Genomic DNA, 24,856 nt, shown 5'->3' on the forward strand with positions numbered 1-24,856 from the left:
GAAAGTATGTATTAATATCTGGCAGTATACATGTGTGACAATAGTCATATGTGTATAATAACAGTAGAAGTATGACTAATGACTAATGATGACACCAAACAAAATATTTCCCATTTCCCGTCTGTTTCCCATTTCTTGTCTGAATTGGGTTGGATGTACTGCCAAATTCATGGAAAAAAAACATGGGAGACAGCTTATGGTAGTGAAATAAACATTCAGTTCACGGGCACCAGCTCTGATGAACATTCCTGCAGCCACAATACCAATGGCACGCTCCATCAAAGCCTGCAACCTGTGGCATTGTGTTGTGTGATAAAGCTGCACATTTTAGAGTGACCTTTTATTGTGACCATCCCATGGCACACCTGTGTATTAATGACACACTAACACAGTTTTTAACAAATTTGCAACCTAAATTTGCGACTAATAATTCTTTAGTGCAGAACAAAATCAAGTCTTAGATCTTTAACTTGGCAGCAAAAACAAAAGTGCTGCATTTGCATTTTTGTTCAGTGTACCTGCTCTGCTGTGTCAAAATGTTTGTACTGATATGGATTGTGTGTCAGTCTTGTGTTGGCAGCACTGTGCAGATGTGATGTGATATGCTGTCTGGAAGAGGCAGGGAGGACTCAAATCACCTGGTATATGAGATGCCACTTAGCATATTGTTAGAGTTACAAACAGCTTGTCAGAGCCCAGAGTGTGTGTGTGTGTGTGTGTGTGTGTGTGTGTGTGTGTGTGTGTGTGTGTGCGGTATGTGTATGAGAAGGTGTGTGTTATGTGTATGGCAGCAAGGACGTTCAAAGAACAAAGGGATCCTTTGAGAGCAGAGTTTCGGAGGAAGCTGTCAGACGTGTCCATTCTTCTCTAATCCGGTGTTTGGGATTATCCTGCACTGTTATGGAATGCTGTTTAACACACAGACAGTGTTGTCAGTCACTCACATGTTACTTCATACACTCTCTGTTCGCTCAGGTGACAAACATACCCACTTGTTAAATGGCTGTGAATGTAAACTGTCCACATGATACAGGCAGCGTCTGTCCGGCCTCTTCTCTTTAACTGCTAACAGCCTGGTTGGTTAAATTACAGACATATTCTTCTTATGTATGCAAACACAAATGGCAATGCCGTGGAAACACATACATTTAAAAGAATAAATTAACTCCTGTTTTTATGTACCTAGAGAGGTGCACTAACACTTAAATCCGTTAGGGGGACTACACGGCACAGAGACTTTCCAAAAATCAGGGCTGATGGTGATCAACTCATCGCTAAAAAATGTGGATGATGGCGAAACACCAAAATTAAATTGACAGACAGTACTGCTTTGTTGTTGCCTTCTATAGAGCTGTTCATTGCAGCTCTTTAAACTGCAGTTCCCAGGTGACACATTTTTTTTTAAAGCAACAGAGCCTGTAATTGTGTTTGCAAAGTTCAAATTGTGCATCCCAGGATAAGTTACTCCCCATAATCATTTATCTAGTGTTGTAGTGTAGCAAATCATAGTACAGATGTTCTTATGGTACTGTTTTCAGGCAAATTAACCACTAGACGAATCTGGGTTGGAGACAAAAATAAGTAAGCCCCTATTACTGCAGCTGCACCTCAATGATAAACTCAGGTATTTTCTTTAAAAAAAAAAAAATTCAAATCCAACAGTGACCAGCACAAACATCTCAGCTTCTGTTGTCAGTGCAAATTCTGTGCAAATGTGTTCAGTTGTTCTCTGCTACCCCAGTAATGTAAGCAGGGCTCAACAATAAGGATTGCCCGATTCCCCAGTGCAAGTAAAACTCATGGTTGGGCATGTAAACTAACAACTTACTTGCCCGATCGGGCAAGTTGCTAAAAATAGTAAAAGTTAATAACTAATTGATAAAATAAATGCATTTTAAAACGTGCTCTGATGCAGCGGTCTCTCTGCCTGAAGTCACAGGCACAGCTGTGTAACAATGTCCTGCCCACAGCCCCCATTGATATTATTTTGCGTGACGGACGCTTCATATAATAACATAACAATATACTATTTATGGTGTTATNATTTTTCATGCGTGTGCTTCACCTCCGCTGCTACAACTCCATCCTAGGGGAAACACTGCTGTGTGCGTTTTGTGCAACATCTGGATGTGGTAGTCTACTGGTACCGGGCAAGTGAAAAAAAACCTTAGCGTTGAACCCTGGTAAGTGTGATATGTTAGGGCACACAGTATGTCATAATTTTGGGAAACTGCATTTTGCCTCTTTCACCTCATAATTCAAGACCAACATTTCTATGTTTATCCACTGTGGAACACATTGTTTTTAAATATGAAAAATATTTGTTTAGTGTTGATAGAAGGCCAGAGCTGAGAGAAATATACGTATTTTAAAGTTTAGTCTCTTTAATATAGACAAGGTCTTACCCATTGACATTTTTTCACGACGGCTTATACAGTACATTGTGCACTGGAAGTAGTATAGAAAAGTATACAAAAAGCACTTGCATAACACGTACAAAGTATTTGTTCATAGTTGTATAATGATAAGCTTGGCATTCAAACATTGGCCAAGTTTAAAAACTAAAACTGGAGTCAAGATTGAGATCTTTTAAAGATATTTTTTAGGGTGTTTTTTTGCCTTTATTGGGCAGGACAGTTAAGCGTGAAGGGGGGAGGGGGGGGGAGGGGGAGGGGATGACATGCAGCAAAGGGCCACAGGCTGGATTCAAACCCGGGCCGCTGCGGCAACAGCCTTGTACATGGGGCGCCTGCTCTACCACTAAGCCACCGACGCCCCAAGATTGAGATCTGTATGAGAATGTAGAGGAAGGAACCCAGGGTGTTTGTCCTTCTCTGAAATGTTGTGATGCAAATTAAGCTGTACATAATTAGAAATCTGATTAATTTGGAGTTAAATATAGTCATATGTAAACATGTACAGTAGTAGGAGGTTATCTGGCCTCAGTGTGGTATCAGTTTTGGGGGCCTAGGTCATTCTGGAGTTGTAATTTCAATACTATTTGCCTAATCTCAGGACAAGATGGCTGCAGATGATTGCCAGTGTATCCGGGAAGTAGTGGCCTTGATGGATGTGGGTCCGAAAAGACCAGCTGATAACACCAATTTATGACGTGCATGATCGAGACCATGTTTGAGCTCGAATGTGACGTCGCACTGTGTTGCATGAATGTCTTGTATCATAGCTGTGAGTGCAGGTCATTAATCTAGTTATCAGTGGTATGAGGTGGGTCTGGCAGGCTGGGGCTGTGTATGCTCCGATTCAAGGCTTCCCTCTGGCCCACGCCAGAATAAGAGCACTTTTCTTCTTATTTTTCAGACTTATGCATTCTTGTCTGGCAGCTGTGCAACCATGTTGTGGAACAGAGCTGAGAACCTCTTAAGCTACTAATGGTCTGGAAAAGCCGGCTCTGGTCGAGATCTGTATTGGGGAAGATGTGAACCTGCAGCTTCTGCAGAACTGTCTGCGCCACCATCAGGGCTCATGTTAAATTCTGTGAGAATACACTGTCTGTTGGAAAAGCCACAGTTAGTCAGACAGACTCATGTGGCTTTAGTGATTAGAATATATATATTTATAGTTTGTTTGAAAGTTCGAATGTTTAACTTAAAGCTCTGTTTTTTTGTGCAGGAATTTGAATGAATCCCTGCAGAAGGGCATTTGTGGCTTTCATGTGAAAGCGACTGTCATATGTTTGCATGTATGGGTGAGGCTGAAAGTGTGTGCGTGTGTGTGTGTGTGTGTGTGTGTGTGTGTGTGAGAGAGAGAGAAACCCTGGGGTTAATGGCATTAGCAGGCCGTGATTGGGGCTGATGGCTTTCTGCGACCATAATAGCAGCTCTATTAAGTGTTTACTGTGAGCCATTCCACATGTCAGCTGTAGTCAAGCAGGCAGAGACGGAGGACCGAGGGGCCCTAACAGGCTGGGACGCTGGGAGGGAGGCGAGACACAGAGGGGGGAAAGGGGAGGATGGAGGGGTCAGCTGGCTGCAGAAGAGGGAGGTTCAGATAAGTCATCACTTAAGCTGCGGTTTGGAGTTTGGTTTGTACTTTTTTTTTTTTTTTTTACTGAACATTCACCTTGCTGAGGTGTCTTCAAGCAAGACACTTACTTATTCTTTTATTTTGAGAGGCTGTTTTGTAGTAGCATTTAGAATGACTTAATCTACAGAGATAGATAATGTATTACATTCTTATACATTCAGGCATAAGCAATAAAGAGTTTATGCCTGAAAGAGCATATTTGCAGCCTTGGTATCACAGTGGTGAGAATGCACTGTGTGACCTATACAGAAGTATTCTGAGTCAGCAGGCTGCCTTTGGTTTGTACCAGGGATTTTCCCGCAGCCTAGTAGCTTTGGTTGTGCTCTATCTGTGCTCTATCTGACAGGGGCATATGGAAAGGATTAAATATAATACACTTTCAGAAAAAAAAGAAGTGGCAGCCACCACAGCTGAGTACTAAAGCCATGAAAACTCAAACTGTATTAAAGTCACTGTTTTAGTTTTCACCAGAAATGTACATCCTCAAATTTGCTGATCGTGAAGAATTGCTGCTTTTTTTCACTTTGATGTAATGTGTGTGTGTGTGTGTGTGTGTGTGTGTGTGTGTCATTGCTGTTTAAAGTTTTATTTTGAAAATTACAGTACCATTAAGAAGATATAAAACCTCATAGTCGAGTATGTTACAGCAGGTTCCCTCGACCAAAAGTAGTTTCAGCCGTTGGCTTTCAGCCAGTAATGTGGTTGAATAGTATTTTATCATATTAAATTCATTTAAAATCTTATTGAAACTATTTGACTAGTTTGGTTTTTAATATTAGTTTTATTGTTGTTTTTCAAAAAAAAAATTTGGCTGATTATCTGACAGAACAGGTAACTTAGTCACATTGGTGTAAAAATCCTGTAAACCCAATATAAATCATTTAATCAGAAACTTAAAATGACTTTGTTTACATGTACACTAATATTCCAATATATAAGGCCGAATAGAGCTTTTTCCAATTAAGACATGTGAGATATGTTGTTATTATTTGGGTTTTAGGAGCATTCTTTGGATATGTATACAGCGCATTCAAAATATGCATCTCATTTGGGGTTTTACTGTTTACGGTCAGCTCTGTGCATTTTCATGAATACATTGTACACAAATAAACTTGCCAACAGTTTGCATGTATGTATGCTCAGGAGAAAAGCCTAAATTTCTGGTTGGAAGGAGAAACAGGCAACATTATCAAAGGCTTGGATATCAGCAGGTTTTTGGATATGTGCAAATACTGCAACACCAACCTTTTCAAGACGGTGATCGCAGGAATAAAAGAGGGAGGCTGTGTTCACACAGGCGAACAAGACTGCCACCAATGAAAAAATCTTAATTTGATGCAAAGAAACAAAATGACAAGCAGCTCCAGGCATTCCACTTTTCTATATAATGAAATATTCATTTTCATTAGCCATGCAAACAGCTTACTAGGAATATTGTCTTTTTGAAATAAGGGTAAAAGATATTTTGTGCATGTCAACATTATCAATGTCGCAAACATTTTATACATCCATGTTTTCCTGCTGTCTCTGAACAAAACATAGCATTAGAACTTAGGTCATCAGGTTTCCCCTTGTGTGTGTGTGTCAGAATATAATTCAGGTAAAGGGGTTGTGGGTGATTGCTGAGGTCAGTGTCTGTCTCTGAGCTGGGGTTGAGTGTGGAGTGTGTGATGGGGGTCATCCTGTGGCCATGTGAACAGGAAGGTGCGGGTTCAGTGTGAAGGGCCAAACCTCTGAGCTGTTTATCAGATAGCTAATGAAGCAGAGCAGTCCTGAGAGGGACGGGAGGGGGGCAGCAGAGGGGGACAGAAAAGAGAAAGGGGGCAAAAGGTAAAAGGAGAAAGAGAAAGAGAAAGAGTGAGCTGATGCAAAGTAGTTTGAGAAGACGATGAGTAAAATGTGGGAATACCCAAAGTAAAGCCAGCACTCTCCCCCTCAGCAGTTATCCCTGAACGGGGTTAGAAGAATGTACCACAGTCTCCCATGATTTCACATTATTCCCACTACAATGCGCAGAAAAATACACATCATATTATTTATCACATTTCCTGGTTAAAAATCAGCAGAGGCCATATCACTCAGCTCTGGCGGTAAACATTTTCTCTGGCTGTGAGGGAAGCTGAGCCGCGTTCCCAACTCCCGTCATCACCGCCATCCAGTTTACTACAGGCCACACATTCATCAGTGTGGTCGGCAGGAAAAGGGAAAGAGCCTGCTTCATTACAAGTTCAAATAATCAGCCAGTCAAGATGATCAAAACAGAATCACAGTCTAGATGTCAGTGTTTGATATTTCACCGTTTTCAGTGATAATTAATCCTGCTCACATCGAAGAAGGGGAAGGTTGAATTGTTTTAAAATGGCAGAATGGGAATGTTTTATCTGGTTAAATTCTCAGCTAGATCTATGGTCTGTATTGTCTATGTGTTCTTAGACATTACAGTGTATATATCAGGCTGCAACTAATTATTTTTTGTCATTATTGCTTTTTTTATAATTATTATTATTGAGAAAATAGCCCCACCATTATAAAAAAAATGCCATCACATTTCTTATAAATTGCTCGTTTTGCCTAACCAAACCTCTAAAACCCCAAAATATTCCATTTACAATGACATAAAAGCAGCAAATCTTTACATTTTAGAAACTAAAATGACAGCTTAGTTTCTCATTTAGCTTGAAAGGAATGTATGAAAGGATTATTTCAGTTATCCAAAGTATGTTGTGTATATATTTAAAAAACAAAAATAGACATAAAGTTGACTTTATGTCTATTGACTTTATGTTGAAATTCATTGTTTCCAGACCAGTAACTTATTTTCCTACACGTGCTGAAATGCTGCTTTGTTTTATCATTGACAGAGGAAAAAGACTTTCCATGTATGTTTTTCATGGTTCTACCTCCTTAAAGGTTCCCTTGTGCCGTTTTAGACCTCTAGTAGCACTGTGGAGCTGCTTTCTATGAGTGGATCCTTGTTTTGTTGATCTCCTGCACGCACACCTGTGAGGATGCACATGGTTTTGTAAGATAATTTAATTCTCTTGTCAACTTAACAAGCTCAAAATGTGGAAACAATTGGAAACACAGATTCTGATGGCACTCTGGTCGTGGAAAATTGAACATGCTTTGATTCGTTTGTTCGGCTGTCAGTCATACACCGAGGTGCTATTATTGGCTCATGTGGCAGTGTGAGAATCTGGTGTGTTCATCAGGGGCCGGAGGGTGAGAGGTCAGGCTCAGGGGAGCCATCAATGTTGAGCGGTCAGTTGACCCTGAACGATCCTGAGATAGGATGGCCTCGCCTCCCCGAGGAGGAGCATTCCATCACCGCTGGTGTGTTTGTGTGTGTGTATGAGTGTGTTTCAGAGCAAGGCATGTGCTTATTTAATACCACAATCAGCACATACAGTACTTTAGCACATACGTTTCACAACATATCATATCTGTCTTTCCTGTTTGACACTTTGGTCCAGAGAGACATATCAGTTGGTATCAGGTTGCATGCTTCCAAAGAATAATGCCTTATTACTTTGGTGACACCCCCCACCCCCAAAACATTGCAATCTTTGTATACTGCATGTCTAACAGTCATACTACCTTTTTGTAATATTCATGGTCCCCAGAAGATGATTTTTCAAAGATTCTCTTGACCCTCTGTCCTCATGAAAAAGTATCTTTTAAAAAACAGTTTATGGTAATTTGCAGTGGATGTTTGTGGCTAACATAGCATTTATCCTAATAATTTGGTGACACCCTGACATTTCCTTTGGCACCACTTTATTGCAAATATGTTAACTTATGTAAATTAAATATCTTAATCTAATGGCCAGATTGTTATGACATTCAGTAAGCACATTTATACTCTTAAGTAAATAAGGGGATGTTTCCATTTTGTGCTTTTTTGTTGGGTGTGATTAGGGCCGCTCCTTTAATGTTGGAGATTAGATTCATCAGTCGGAGATGCCTCAGTCAACTGAGATTGCATCAAGTGAAGCAGTTTGGGTTTATTTGTTTGTTTGTTTTCTAGTCAGTGTGCTGCATAGTGTACTTCTGGGGTCGTTTTGGCCCCACATTTTGCTGCAGAGTGAGCGCTCTTGACATTTACAATACTCTTTAATACAGACAGCTGTGAACACGTGCAGCAGCGCTGAGGAGGAGAGACTCCGGACCATAAGGCTTTGAGATAACATAATCTTCTCTCTACTGCTTGGAAGTGGTGAATTTACAGTTCACAATTACTTAATATCAAACAGTTCCTGGCTTTTGTTTGATATCTAGTGTAGGCAAAAAATGTTGTTGCACATTTAGCGAGGTTAGCTTGTTTACTGTATTACGTGAATAAACTTTAAAACTTTATAAAGAAATTCAGTCATTGAATATTCGTATTGAACAGTCAAATCTGAGTCGACTGACACAATTCTGAGTTGCGTACAACTCTAGTTGTGATGAACGTTAAAGCTTCTAGGGGCTAGTCTTTTTGTGTTTGTGTCTACAAAAGACACACCTATGAATACTACTGCAGAGGGAACACAGAATCTGCTAAATGTAGGGAGACAGCCTGCCTTGGCCCCGTCCAAGTTCATCACATAAAACATCCTGATGTGGCTGGATGGAACACATATACACACATGAAAAATGGCACACACACGCACACCATTACGTACAAATCGAAGTAGAGCACATAAACTGTGCTGATGTGCTCCTCAGAGAATGAGACAGGCAAAGTGTTTAAGTTACCTCTGTAGAGACAGAGAGGAAACTAACTCCACACATATCCACCTTTCTGCTGTAGAGAACAGACAGCAGCTGTGTGTGGCTGGACCCATTTACAATAGGCCAGAACTAGTGGTTAACCGTGTGGCTAAAACTTCATTGCACAAGTAGTTTTCCATGCAACAGAAGAGGTAAAAGGTGTCACTTACCTCCATGAAGTGCTGGAGGTTTGATGTTCGCCCAAACATCTGTAAGCACTTGTTGCATTTATCTCTTCATCTGCTCAGCTCACTTCAGCTGTTTCTTCTTTATCCATTCCTCTTTATAATTTTTTTAAACTGAGTCATGCACAAAAAATATCAGTTTCTCTATGTCAACATTTTTTGTGCAGCAATGACTCTTCGATTTCAGGTACTGAGACTACAAGAAGATGCAACTGTGTCACAACAAAAGCATTTGGACTGAGACCTAGACAGGAAATGTCACGTCTGTTTTGAGTTTTTTATATTTTTTATTTATGGTTAGGAATCATGAACTCTTGTCTAAGATATCTAAGGGCTGACACTGAGGAGTCACAGAATATGTTGACATCTATGACTATTAATGACAATGTGAATGTACTGAAAATGAGCAGATTTAGATTTCAAAATACGTTGGTTTTAGTTTCTTGCTCTGATAGTTTACCAAGAGTCCATACTAGAATGAACTGAAATCAATCAGCAGAATTAATAAAATCGAACTGATACCCACCCTTACTGTTTATACATGTCCATGCATGTGGGCATTTTTCTGTCTGCCTGTCTGCCTGTCTGCCTGTCTGTCTGTCTGTCTGTCTGTCTGTCTGTTTGTGTCCCCTTCGAAGCTCTTTTAATCAGGCTAGATGTGCCAGAGGTCTGCAGCTCTGACCTGCTGGCTCTAGTTCACCATAAATATTATGGAACCACGCACAAACGCCCTCGCTGGCTGTTTAATATAGTGCTGGGTCCACTAAGGGACTCAGACTATCAGCTTTCACTGGGTATATAGGCTAATGATAATACTGCTTGCGCTGTGTAGTTAGAAATATAACTCAGAACCATAGACTGTATAAAAATAATGGATGTAGCCACTGTGGCGTCACCCACTGGGTTGTGGACTCGCACTTTGAAGCTTCGAGTGTGGTATTTTGGCTGTCGCCATCTTGGATTTTTGGAGCAAGAAGTGACTATTTGGACAAGCGGGTAGAGCTGCGGAGGAGTGACAGGTGGATCTGACTGAGTGCCCGAGGACACTATCTGCAGACAGCCTGTCAGTCACAGCGGCAACACCCTTAATTATTCATAATTTTAAACCTTAATAAAATGTTAACAAGTAAGTTATACAAAAATGCAACCACCTTTCACTTAACATGGAGGGGGAAATTAGCTATATGGACAAAACTGTTATTTGTACCAGGCTGTAAACATGTTTACAGCTGTAAACATGTTTACAGCCTGCTGTAAAGTTGGGCATTTTAACATAGGTGTCTATGGGGATTAACTGACTGTTGGAGCCAGCCTCATTCTTTATCATTAAGCCCCGGATGTTGTCACTTAGTTAGAGCTTGATGCTGCTGCACTTTAATTTCTGGAAATTTTTCATCTCCTTAACTTTGCCATTAGTTTTGGTGCCACTGGACCATGTCAGTTGTGTGTGAATGTGTTTGCGGGCATAGGTGCATATGCATTCATGGCCACGTGTGCATTTGTGTGCCAGCACCACAGTGGGCCTGTGGGAGTCCACTGTCCTCCTTTCCCACGGTATTTGTCCCATGAGCCCCTGCAGTGACGTCAGGGCAGAGGTATGGGCGAATGCCCCGCTCAGAGGTCGCAGGTTCATTTCCTGTCTGTCAGCACCAAGTTGGGCAGGGTCCAGCGTGGAGCCCTGAACTGTCTTTATGATCTCTCAGTGGTTTAACCTCTCTGTCCCTCTGTCTCTTTCAGGCTATGTGGCTGATGCTACAACAGGAGGAGCCGGAGGACTTTGTCATAGCGACGGGGGAGGTGCACAGTGTCAGGGAGTTTGTGGAGAAGGCCTTCAAACATGTGGGGAAGACTATTGTGTGAGTGCATGCAGACACACATACACCATAGTATTTCAGACATTATATGAATGTTTTGCCAATTTTACATGTCTTTGTAATGAATAAGCCCCCAAGTCACTTTTCCATAAATCACAGCATGTACCTGTGAACACTTTTATAACACTTCGAACACTTTTCCACCCTGATTTGAATGCTGTCACATCAACAAAAAGGTCATAGCATGCACTCATAGAGATACTAAATGCACAGTTTGCATCTTCTTGAGAGTTCTGTAATAAATTTGTCATATAATTATAATTTTTCATTGAAAGGTTAGTTAAATAAACCTAATAAACCACAAAATAATATGAGAGAACATGACATTATATAAGACAAGGCTATAAAAAGGAAAAAAAAATAAATAAATTTAAGAATCAGGCAATGTTACAGATTCTGTGAGGCTGTATTTTGGAAGAGGCTGTATTTTGGAAACTTCTGTGCTCTGCCACATCTCAGTCCCCTCCTCTGTCTCACCTCTAATTCACCTCCCTCTTGTGTCTTGGAAGACACTGACATGTTGGTGAAGGCGTATGTGACGGCTGTGTTGGTTTCAGAAAATAAAGACAGGTGACATGTTTTGTCTGCACAAGATGTTAAAGAAACAAACCACACAAGAAGTTATCAGGGAGACGGCGGAACATACAGCTGAGCCTTCCAGCAGCTGTGGGAATTTTTTTTCCTTCCTGCTAATATTTGTGTCTTTCCAGGTGGGAAGGTAAGGATGAGAAGGAAGTTGGCCGTTGCCAGGAGACAGGGGTGGTACATGTGAAGGTGGACCCTAAATACTTTCGTCCTACTGAAGTGGTAAGTCAAAGTTTTCTCTTTGTTTGAGTATGTATTGGTTGTTTATCGTGGTTTAAATCATTTACTGGCTTGAAATTTAGGCATTAATATCTTCTTAATGGAACAATATTTTAACGACGTATTTAAGAGTTATTTACTTGGTATAACAGCAATGGGGCTAGAGTTTAGCTTTCTTTGAAGGAACTCAAAGAGATAGTATGAGGTACTTCACCATAGTCTGTGTATTACATACAGCAGTTGTCAGTCTGCACGCTCCAAGTTTGGAAAAGCGGTCTAGAGTACCACCATAGAAGCAAAGCAATGCACTGCTGTGGATGGAGGCTTTCAGCAAAATGTATTTTAGCCACTTAAAAAAAGGCCCACCTAAAAAAAATCAATATCAGTCTAAGTGAATGCTATATTGAGAATATTTTCACAGTTTACCTTGTCGTCAGGCAGCCCTGTCTTTTGGTACTACATTTTCACAGCTGTAGAACTTTGCTATTTCTATGCAAAGATGCAACTGTGCTGTGCAGTGTATTACACCGAGGGTCAAATGTTCAGGTCAGAAAGTGCGATCAGACTAATATAAAACTTCACTTTCAAGATTCAAGATTTCAAAGGAAGTGCTTTTCTTTTTCTTTTTTGAGCTTTTCAAACAAAGAAATGAAAATAGCTGTGGCTAGTTGCACTAAGCATCAGCACTTCACCTGCAAGACTGAGACAACTTAGCATTTGTGGTAAACATTTCTCACAAGACAGTAATGTTAAACCACCGCCAAATAAACAAGAGAGACTGAGGAGCACTGCTCTACCCATCCATCAGGTACAATTATGCTGAAAAGCGGCAAAGAAATGAAACAGCTCACCAAATAACCAGTAAAGTGTTAGGCACTTGCATCCTCTAGTTCAGAGAAATGTTAAAATAAAGTAATGTTGATCAAGTCCAGGCAGCAGTAGCTCTATAGGTCCATGGACATGGGTTTACAGTTCACACAGTTAGCTTGGGCTCTTTCTCGACCTCCAGTTTCTACAAGTTCCCTTCTTTTTTTCTGCAGGTTCAGTCTCCCTCTTCAACAGTTATTTTTCTGTATACACTGGTACATAAAGATATTCTTTAGTCTTATGTAACCTCACAAAACACATTTTTTTGCCATAACTCAAGGATTCTTATGCTAATTATGACAAAACTTAACATAAATATCTAATAGGATCAAATGATGAAATTATGACATTTTATACTGAAAAGGTCAGAGGTCAGTATCACTGTGACATCATGATATTCTGCATTCCTGTCCATTATTCAGCACCATATCTCAGGAACAGAAGGGGAAATATTTAAAACTGTAAGAGAAACTTGACTGGTACAAGGAGGCACACAACCACAGGATGGCAATTTTAGTTTTGTTTTCTTGTATTTGTTATCTCTTCCATCAACAGCTGAAAGTCTGTCCTAGACAGCATAATACAGTGCACAACACCGCTGTGCTTATGCGTAGGAATACCAAAGTTTAACAGCTGAGAAAATGTAGTGCCAGATGAAAGAGGCTGTCTGATGGCGAGGTAAAGCGGTAAAATTATTTTCAATGTAGCATCCACTTAGACTGATAGCTATTTCTTTACAAAGACCCTTTTTTTTAAGGCAGCTAAAATACATTTTGCTGCTGCCCCCTGTCCACAGCAGTACATTGCTGAACTGTGGTGGTACTACTGCCTGCTATGCCACCCAGGGAGCGTGCCCACTGTTGTTTGCTGTGGGTAACACAGTGACTATGAATGGTCTCTTACAACTCAACTTAAAGAAATTGGAAGTATTCCTTTAATGTGTGTTCACATTAGCATTAACTGCATTAGCTGACACATTTCCCATTGTTCAGTCAAAATTATTTTGTCAAATATGCTCCTTGATATTAACATAAGAAGCACTGCTACAGTCTCTGACTACACCTACAGCAAAGTTGACAGCAGTTGTCCTAGTCATGTGTGTTGGTGTGTTGTGTTGTTGACATTACCTTGAGTAACACACAGACCAATGTGATCTTCACACTCTGCATATTCATTTGTACATTTGACTTTAGAAATTCATGACTTCAGCCAAAGCTTACATGTCACGTAATGATAACTCAGAGAACCATACTCGTGGTTTTCCATGTTTAAGCTAAATAACTACAAATATGTGATACTTACTTATAAACTGAATCAAATGGTTTGTAATATCTGATGTCTTGCTTGCTGTGCAGTTTATCAGGCAGGACTGCAGACCGCATCAACACACTTGACTCACTGCTGCAGAATGAAGGTGGCCTACTATAATAATATGCAATTCATGTAGTTCTCTATAATTCATGACATAGCGCAGCACATATTTCCTGTTCTATATACCTGACCTTAACATAAATGTAACATGTTTTGTCTGCATGTATCTGATCGCCGGTCATTGTGTCTGCGACCATACACTTATCAGCTGTAACGGGTCCAGTTGACAGGCTCAGGCTGCTTATTGTATGCTTTTAAACAGCTGGAAACAAGCCAGTCCGCCTTTTTAAGAGTAATGTAGACTGCATCCTGCCAGTTGGTGCTGAATGGGTGCTCATATTCAGGCAGCAACCTTGAATTTTTTTCTTTAATAAGAAGGGCGTGTGCTGGATTGACTCACTCAGCTGGTGAGGCAATTCTGCTGAATGAGAGGTTAAAATTATGAGTCTGTTTTATCAGCTTGCACATGGAAAAGTGTGCCTGTACTCATGTTTATAACAGCTGTGAGCATCAAAACCAAAAGTGAACCATCATATTATCCCTCGATCACTCTAGGTGTGAAGTGTCTGATATTTGGGAGGTCTTTCTCTCATCGCTGTGGCCCAGGGGTATTGTGGCTGCTCCCTGGGGAGAGTGTAGGGTTACCCAGGGGTGTTGTGGCCGAGATTAGCTGTCAGGTTCTCAGTTAAAAGCCTGGAGCGCCCCTCTGCTGAGCTTTGGCCTGGCGAGATTAGAGCTAAGATCCCGTTGAGTGATAGCAGAGGATTAACAAGGAAACCCTGCTGACTGACTGCTGAGGTGATGGAAGCACTGGTCACACACCTGGGCCTGTATTCTTTGTGCATGTTGGCTCATTCATTCAAGATCTTAACCCTGAATCCACACTGAAAACTAATCCAGACACTGGTCAAGTCAGCCAATGGTGACCTATCAGTAAAGGAAAAGTTGGATGTAACAACAGCTTTGTGATACATGAACAAATGGGCGATATTCCCTGTAGTCAGTAACTTCCTACCCATCAGGCAACGTCCATCAATAAAGCTAGAACTAATTGCAACATACGCTTACAGACTTATTTAGCTGATGAAATTTGTGAGGGCGGCTCTTAGCCAGCCAGAATGACAAAAAAATAGTTTATGTAGAGATTAATTGGTGAATTTGAGAGATGCCAAATGTCCTTTTTGAACAATATTTTATAAGTTAAGGGACCAGAGACACAAAACCTCCTGTACATTGTAATGCAATCCAACACAACTACCCTGTAATAAATCTGCGGTCTTTGAGATATTGAGTTATTTATTATTATTATTATTATTATTATATTGGAGGTTAGTTAGGTGGCTGCTGGTGTTTGTGGTGTTGTTGTATTGGATTGCAGGGGGTGCTGCAGGGCAATATATTGATTATACTTGATGTATTGTTGCTTGTTACATGTAGGATGTATGAAATGAGTATATTTTGAGCGTCAGGTATAAATTGTCACAGTTTTACTTCTTTTCTTTTTTTTCAGCTAAAGACACAAACATGATACGTTACACACACTCCACCACCCATCCAGACCACTCTCCAGGGTGATAAGTGCGTGAGCAGGCCAGGCATGTGTTTTTGTATCTGAGAGGCACAAGTGCAACTTGCAAATATTATTAGTATATGAACTGGAGAGCTGTTCATTTGTTTCCTGCTCACAATGAATAAATTGTCAAGTTTATCGGTGCCACTGTAGTGGTTTAACTTTTTGCTGATAGCTAACCGAACGGTAAAAATACATCGACACTTCCAACCTGAGACAAGCTGGGTGCTTCAGAACAAAACCAACAATGATTTCCCTTTGATTTATTTTATTACTTAATTTAACTTCATTATAACAGTACTTCATTAAACTTTATTATAACAGTATTATAACAGTACTTTATATAACTTTATGATAATTGTAGTTTTATAACAGGACTTTGATTTTATTACAACAATACTTTATTTGACTGTGTTGTAACAGTACTTAATTTAACTTTATTGTAAGTTGTTTATTTATCGGTTTAGTATTTTAGTAGTCTACAGTAGTTTAGAGGAGATTTCAAATTATTAAGATTTTTATATTGTGTATCGCTATAAAGCCCACAAACGTTCACAATATTATTTGAAGGCCATATCGCCTGGCTCTAATTGTATCATATTTAAAGATGTCTCAGATTTTTCTCCTCCATATTAAATTTTGTGTGCTGCTGATAGACAGGTGCTTATGAAAAAAGAAAACATTTATCAGGTTATGTTCCTGCACAGTCAGCTCTCAGTTTATCAAAGATACAACATTGTTGTCATGGACCTTTGTCAAGCATTGCTCTTCCATATAAGGGAAGTAAACAATATTAAAAACACCTTTTATTGCAGAGAACTCCAATACAATGCCACCACTAACTACAACCTCAAGACATACTATTCAACCCTTTAGCAAACAAAATAGTCTTTTACTAATTCCACTGTGATGTGGAAACTGCATTGTTTAATCTTTTAATCACAGTTTAAGATAACGAGAAGGAAAAGGTTCCGTTACAGAAGGTAGTTTCTCTGCTCTGTCTCACTGTCTTTTCTTTTCTGCGTGAGGGGTTAAAGAGGCTGAGGAGTGTTTAACCTCTGACCCCTTCAGACAGGAAGTGACTGACACCAGGCTCACAGCTCAGCATTGTGGCTCTCCTGAAGTGGAAATACCTGTCATCAAGTAGTGTGTGTGTGTGTGTGTGTGTGTGTGTGTGTGTGTGTGTGTGTGTGTATGTATGTATGTGAGTTGGTGTGCATTAAGAATCCAGCTGACTAAGACTCTCTGTGTGTTGTGTTTGCTGTTGAGGTGCAAGAAAATTTGGACTAGTGTGGGGCCTGTGTGCAGATGTGTGTGTGTGGCTGTACGTAAGAGAAGTGAGTCCTCAGGCTGTGTGCTAATATATATGTAATTCATCATTATCCCTGTCAGTGTGTGTGTCTGACATGAGCTCATTTATCTCCCAAGCCCCTTGGGACAGGGGCAAGCAACCAGGGCGGGGTGTGAGGGGGTTAAATATGCAGGTGTGCTTCACATGTGGTGTAAGTGTGTGTTTCTTTGTGTATAACTGTGCACTTGTCTGTGTTTATTTGGGGTACAATGCCCTGAGGCTTCAGAGGTGACGGCGAGTTTGTCTGTGTTTGTGGGAGCTGTTTACTGGATGTGAAACATGTAGGTTAAAAAAGAAAAGTAAAGCTACCACCATTTTCTGCAGATGTGAAAGCAAAAGATGTGTGGTTTGAAGCTGTCAGAGTTGTTTTGAAAAAAGCTCCAGGTGAGTTTTAAACTGCTCCAACTGTCATGGCTGCTGTTTGTTTCCATTGTATTTGCAGAGCTGCCAATCTCGCTTGTCAGCTTGTGGGTTTCTGCCAGCGCTGAGGTTTGGCTCAGGTGAGCGGACTCTGCCTGAGCCTTTGCAAAGGTGTGTCACTGCATATTATGCTCTACTAGTTGCGATTAGTTTTGGTTGCCAGGTGATACACAGTATCATGGCCATGGATATTTCTGGTGTGTTCCGATGTTTCCCTCTGTCTGGTTCTCACGGTTGTGTTTAGACCTTGTTGAGAGATTTACAAGGCTGGAAATGATCACTGTCTATGTGTGAATGAGGTTCATGAAGGGCACAGAAATCCTAAAATTCATGTGTGAATTAGTACACAATAATAGACAAATTAGGTGGAGTAATCTTGTGCTTAGGGGTTTGTGCATGTGTTTTGTCATGCAAAGTTGAGACAAGCATATGTCAGAAAGAAGAAAAGTGCAGACTACAAAAGCCATTACAGGGGCACTGCAGCAATTTAATTTTGCACCATACAGTAAGTCAGGGAGTTGGATTTTAATAAAAGGATTCAATTTGTTTTCAGCCAACATATTCTGATTTTTACTCTCTCGTATGGGTCCAACACAAAAAATGCTGAATCCTACGCTTTCTAATTCCGAAGTTTCCAAAGACTGACATTCAACTCTTCAATTCAACACACAAACCCCTGCTTGTAAACAGTAATAGATAGCATGATTCTTTAGTTTGACTGCGTTATTAAACAGCTCATAATGTGTTGCTAATGTTAGATAAACCGTGGTCCTGATCGCCAGCGCTGACAAGTGGAAGTGTAACTTAGCTTGCAAAACACTGCTACTTAGCTATACCTGCCTCTCCTCTGATACCCCTTGTTTCATTGTGGCATTATGCTAATGATGTGTAAGGTTTGTGTTTATGTCTAAGGTTCGTGACCTACAGAACTCTTGCTGTCTGATTCTGTGTTTTTGAGACTGTCACTGGCACAAACTGCAGTTCCATGGCGAAACTATTAAGCCATGATTTTGGCAACTTATTTCACTCATAATATGACTTGTTAGCATATTAAAACAAAAAAAAAAACACAAAAAACTTTTTTCATCGGATTTTCATTGGAGGGGGTCTTTATAACTCTCCTTGAAATGCATGGTTTCATTAGCTAGCACTTCTTTAGAAGTCATATACTGAGACCATCAGATTCCTGTTGGTGAGCCACCCAAAACAGCGGGCCCAGGCAAAATAACAATAACTTACCTCCGGCCTCACACTTTTAAAAACTTATGCTATCTTTTCTTGGACCATGCCTGCCTGGTAAACATCAATGCCCTTTGCCCTCCATACCCCCCAGGGCTCGACAGTGCGAGCGTTTCACTCGCATTTGTGACTAAAAATAGGTGTGTGCGAACTGTAAAAAATATTAAGGAGCACATGTGCGCATAAAAAATCAGCCGAAGCAGCCTATATTTTTGTCAATAAAAAAATATGATAATCTAACCGCAAATGTTGGAGGAACTCCAGCCGTCTTCCCTCTTCCCCGTGTGACACGGTTATGGGCGGTTTTCCAAGCCACTGTCGGCACAATGAATATAAGTTCCACTGTCGGCAGAGTGGAAATAAGTCAAAGTGTGGCGTAGGCAGGGACGGTTTTTGCTATGGGCAATGTGGGCGACCGCCCAGGGCGCAATATATGTGAGGGCGCATGGGAGCCCTCCAAAAAACCCCCTCAAAAAAAACCCAAAAAACTCGCCAGTTTTCTAGACTACCGCTCATTTCCACGTCAAGTTAGTGGAGTGGGTGCTGGGGCGCCCCTATTATCACGTTTCAACCAGCAGCAGAAAGGAAAGGCGAATTCTGGCGGTTGTGGGTTGAACGGGGGTCACAGACAGGAATACGGCGGATGCTCATAGTGCTCTGCGGCGCAAGATAACGGCTTACCGGTGACAGAGAAGTCCGACTCCCGGTCCAGTATTTTCCTCTTTCGTTGGTGTCATGACTGCCCAGTAGTACCTGGACAACCGAGCCGTGGCGGCACACAGGTATGTGAGAAACGAGCTGTTCACATTTCTCTGTTTGTGTCAGGTAACGGTCCACAAACCTCACCGCACTTTAGGGACTGTTCTTTACTTATGGAGGGACTGTTCTTTACTTGTCAGGGGAGGAGGGTGGCTGGTTGATTTTTATTTTATTTATTTATTTTATTTTGATCCCCCCCTATGTTAATCACTTAATGATGCTGTTAGGGACTGTTCTCCACGGCCAGGCTGTTGGCTGGGTGGAAATAAGTCAAAGTGTGGCGGAGACGAGGGACCGGGAAAAGCGGCGGACCTCCAGGGAAGCCTGCTCCATTCTCCCCGCGGTTAGGGACCGTTCGTCACGGTACTGCTGCTGGGCAGGGTGGAAATAAGTCCTGCAGAGTTTCAGAGGACCTGGAGAATGTTTTAGGATATTAATAACATTATATAAGATAATCATATTGCAAAGATAATATATATATAAGATAATAACATTAAAGACAAAATTAAATTGCAATACTTTTTCAAAACTTGATGATTTTACCTTTCTGTACATTTTGTATACAAATTCATTAAATAATTTTGCTTGTAAATGTCTATTTGCATCACGTTTATCACGGAAAACACATTATTTGATCAATTTACATTGTGCCCCTAAAGTTCTTTGTGCGCTCCTTACTTTTTCAACTTAGGAGCACATGTGCTCCTTGGGAAAAAAGTTAGCGTCAAGCCCTGCCCCCAGTTCGTCATTAGAATTTGCATGCATTAAAATTTTTACTCCTCCAGGAAAAGCCATCATAAACCTGATGACATCAATATGAAATAATCAGGGGTATTTCCTGGACTTGACAAAGCTCCACCAAAGCCACAGAGGATAATTTTCATGACCTGTAAACTGATCTTTTGTTACATGTAAAATTACTGGAGAGACCTTTAAATTATAATACGTAGAAAGAAAAATCCAACATTATCTTAATATAATATAAAAATAAACATGACCCCACAAATAGTCATTTGACAGACGTTCTAAAACAAAATCTACAATCAAAATTAAGTTTTAATGTTAATACTCTGACTTCTAATACAGAAATATTGTTTCCTTTAAATGTCATTCCAGTTTCCCTTTAATACTCCCCATCACATAATGTATCCAGTATATTTGGATAAGTATTTGATTTGGCCCAAAAAATTATAAAAAACAAAACAAAACACATGTACAATGAACTGATCTTGCGTTTTTGAGGTACCTAAAAACTTGTGTCATGTGATTAACAAGAGCTGTAGAAGTTCTTTAAGGTAGTTTCTTTCACAATATTTGTTGCAAATCCCAGTTTGTCTCAGTTTGATTTGGAATTGTTCATGGAGACTTAGTTTTGGACTGCAACGATAATGTTTGTACACAAGTCAGTATGTGCACGTATTTACATCAGTGCGTGTCCATGTGCATGCACACACTTGTGTGTGTCCGCGCTAATGCAGCCTGGCTGTCGTTCTTCCAAGTTCATGTGTCGCTGTGGGGGATAAACTGCTGCGAGTTGAGTGACAGCGTTGTGGTTTTTGTCCAACATCTCATGCATAGGAGGAGGAGAAGTGGTGATTAATGGGAAGTTGTCTCTCAATCTGTCTTTATCTTTCTCTGTAGCCCATCAGTGTTTCGTATGACTCCTCCACTGTCATTTTCTTAGCACACCTCCTCGCCCTTATGACCCTTTTGCACTTACGTCTGTGTCTCTGTCATATGATGTAACGAGCATTGATCGGCAACACAGGAATGCCCTTCCAGGCAAGATTATCCTCCTGTAAGAAAAAGCAGTCAGACACTTGCCCCCTTTATCACCTACCACTTACTCACTCTGCCGAAGATCTTTCCATCAGACAGCCAGGACTGATGATGGAAATAGACTCTGAGTATTGTAGGACTACAACTAACAATATTCCTCTTGTTTTGATCGCTTATATTGAAGTTCCATCAAAATGGCGTAGGAATGGGCACAGGTTTTTTAGGTGTGAGGGAAAAATGAGTGAGGTCTCAAATATGAGTAACTACAAGAATGTGATTTCATACATGACCAGATTCTTTGATGACAACAGCATGCTCTGGGCATCAGATTTTATCAGTTTTAGCATGATGCATAGCTCCCGAGTGTTCCACACTATCTTCATCAATAAAATCTAGAAGTTGTCTTTGTATATTGACAGATTGGAGAGATTTCAATCTATGAGCTATCATTGTCTTGGCAGCTGTAAGGCAGGCTAGCCAGAGGCACCTCTGCTTGAGTTCCAAGGTGGAGCCGTTTATTTTTATCTAATCTTTTTTCATCGATAATCTTTTTTTAATTGATAAGACAATATTAGTTTAAAAAAAAATATATGAAAATAGTAGGAAAGTGACATCTTAAATGATAAGCTTGATTAATGACACCAAAGATTAATTGATTGTCAAAATTGTTTTTTTAATTTTCTGTTAGTCAATTAATCAAGTAATTCAGCACAAGATCACTGTTTGATCATGACACTGATTTATTGTGGCTCACAGTGGCATGAGTTGGAGGCTATTTATCTCTGTGGTATGTTTTGATTGACAGAGAGGAATCACCGTCAAAAGTTCCCATGTACCAAAACGACTAAGGTAAATTAGGCTTTGTTAGAGTCACGTACACACATTCCCTGTAGTGCTGCCATGTTTTGTCATTACGTGAATGATCATCTTTTTATTGTAAACACGCAAGTTAATTCTTGCGCAGCACAAGCAAGTGTGAAAAGCAGGATTACTGCATACCACTGCTGCTGCACTGGCCTGTGTGACTCAGAGTCTTGAGTTTATGCTGCAAACACATTAACAGACACACTAAAATACATTCCAGGTTAAGGTTTATCTTTGTGTTCATGCAAAGAGAGGAAAGACGCTGATCAAATAAATCCTGCTCTTATCTTTGCTCTGACCCCAAGCAACATCCTGATACTGCGTCAGACCATGTTCTGGCTGGTTAGTGGTGCCGTTGTTTGTTATTTATTGGCAGTAGGAGTCCTCTGAATGCTAAATTTCACTTTTTTCACACTGGATAAGAGCAATAACTCAAAGTTAAATGCGAAATGCTGAAACTTTATGCAGAAATTAAAGAGTTCCTGCAGCATGGCGGAAACTGGCATGAAATGTTACGCAGAAAAATGCAGGTTGCATTCGCACCTGTGAGATTCTTACAGAGCAGTTGCCAGGCCTGTTTTTGTTTTATCCAGACTGTAGGTAAGAATCAAAAGCTCCCACATCAGCCCCTAAAAATAGCCCTGTTGACACACCACACCTCAGTGTCTGTCAACCTCCTGTCCATGAGTGGGTATGCATGTGTAAGAGTCTCAACTCTAAATTTCCTTCTTGCTTTGGATGGCTGTCATTCCAGTAGTGAGATGTGCGTAACGAATTCACCAGAAACGCACTCTGCTGCATATTGTCAAACGTCATCATTCCTGTCGTCATTGGAAGAGTAGCTCAGACAATGGCTCCAGTGACTCTGGAGAATAAAGACGGCGGCTGTTGTGGTAACTGTTTTTATGACTGTTGGCAAGCAGAGTTATCCTACTTGTTGAGGTCATCAACATGACAAAAACATACCTGACTGATCGGGTTACTAAATAATGTTTTGCATTGTCAAGCTTTATTGAGTTTAAAAGATAATTCCGCCCTTGAATACTATGCCACAGTTAGATATGATCAGTGTGTGATGCATTCCTTGTGGCTTTGTGATGAAGTGTTGTGACCTGCCTCTACTACTTCAGTTAGTGATCTCATGAGTCTCACAGTGTCTTTTGATTGCTCCCACAGACAGGGCCTCAACTGAGCAAAGGTGGACATGAGAAAACCTGCTAGCTAGTGGGAAAACTAGTTTGCAAGCAGTGTGTTACTCAAACCCCTATTAAAGCCATCGCAGAGTATAAGGTACAAGGCCCTGAGCCCTGACATGCATATGCACAAACAGCCCAGTCACCAGAAGACAATGTCGGCATTGTACGTTTATGCAAACCATGAATGTGTTACATGTGCATGTTTCATATGTATCATACCAGCATTTTTTAAGTGATGTAATATATGAGTTGACATTGTCACTGGGAGGTAAAAGGGGATGATGTATGGCATTACACTCAGGTGAGATGCTTGCCAAGCTGCAGACCACAACCAACAAACAACAAAACTGATTTAGTGAGTCATTTCTTTGTTTGTAGCGGCTTTTTAGGCACCAGACGTGGGGGTTTGTAGCAATATGTCACTGTTTTTCCTGCGGCTTACTAGGCACATGAAGCTGGTCTTTTTTATCGAGACAGTGCTTCTTTTCCTGCTGCGATAGTAGCATGAACATTGGTTGTGTATATGTCATATTAGACTTGCCTTATAAATGACAAATGATAACCTGTGACCATTTCATTTCATTTATTTATTTATACAGCAAAGGAATTAAAAGTAACATCATGTGTTACAGTTAAGACTGGCGTGACTCAGTTAAAAACTGGTTTTCAGCTGCTATCTGTTATGTAACAAAAACACATTACAATACAAAACAGAAACAATCAGCAGAGGCAAAACAACAAAACATAGGCAGCTATATAGACATTGCAGAGTAGCGTACTGAAATGGAGTGAATAAAATGGTCTGAGCTGAATTGTAGCTGCACTTTAAATGTCTTTGTCCAACTATTCAGAGTACAGAGAAAAACACAATATTTGGTACTCATATATTACTTTGTCAAAGTGTGTTTGAGCTCATTTTTCCTTGAACCATTTTCAACTTGAATTATTGTTGCAAATGTTTGTTGTACAGCCAGGCATTGTTCAAACCCACCAAACCTTGTTTTAACTCCTAGTCAAGGTCTTAAGGACTCGAGAGATATAAAACGTTTCAGATGAAACTGTGGGAAAATGTGTATAAAATGACAAGTGTGTACAAAATCACATGACAGCTTGAAAATTCCAAATGATGTTATGGTGCAGCCATGAAAACATGGTGGTTTCAATAATTTATTTAGTGTAAGCATCATATAGTTTCAATGAAGTGTTACAACATGCAGAGACATAACATATATGAGATGTAGTTATACAGTGTGGAAAAGAGCTGTATTTTCTAACGTCAGGGCTGCTTAAGAAAGAAATTTAAGGCGGAAAATAGGAGTTCAAGAGTTTACATGATATATAAAGCAGGTCTGCTAGGTGGTACAAGGCTGAACAAATGAGCAGTGTTGTGGAACCCCCATCCTTTATCTCTGATCTCTCTTATCGCTATCTCGTCTTACTTTCTTAAAAAAAAGAGAGAGAAAGAAAAGAAATCAAACTTCATATGTTACATTGCAGCTGTAGGATTATGCAGTCTGTCGCTCAGTAGAGTTGGAACAACAAGGCAGAGGAACAGTACGTTTCTAAAACATTTGATTGATTTTATTACTACATCTCTGTCTTAGTACAAGCAAAGATGAAGCAGTTACAGGTTGACAAAGTAGTTATGGGATGGAAAGAATATAATTTCATAGTAATTCTAAATTGTAAAACACTATTCCAAAACCAGGTCGTCTTATAAGACAATCATTAAAAACCAACAGCATTCAAAAGCAAATGGGAAAACTGTGTTTAAATAAAAG

The 24,856-nt window shown here is 40.3% G+C and overlaps 1 protein-coding gene across 1 annotated transcript in view; it reads left to right on the plus strand.

The window, feature by feature from the left end:
* The window catches only part of gmds (GDP-mannose 4,6-dehydratase), a 218,111-nt gene that overhangs the window by 156,164 nt on the left and 37,091 nt on the right, over window positions 1-24,856 (plus strand). Inside the window, exons 8-9 of the mRNA XM_050054237.1 lie at window positions 10,719-10,837; window positions 11,566-11,662. Of these exons, the coding sequence (XP_049910194.1) occupies window positions 10,719-10,837; window positions 11,566-11,662 (216 nt within the window). The remainder of the gene's footprint in view (window positions 1-10,718; window positions 10,838-11,565; window positions 11,663-24,856) is intronic.

This window comes from Epinephelus moara, chromosome 10 (assembly GCF_006386435.1).
Source record: "Epinephelus moara isolate mb chromosome 10, YSFRI_EMoa_1.0, whole genome shotgun sequence".
Classification (NCBI taxonomy): domain Eukaryota; kingdom Metazoa; phylum Chordata; class Actinopteri; order Perciformes; family Serranidae; genus Epinephelus; species Epinephelus moara.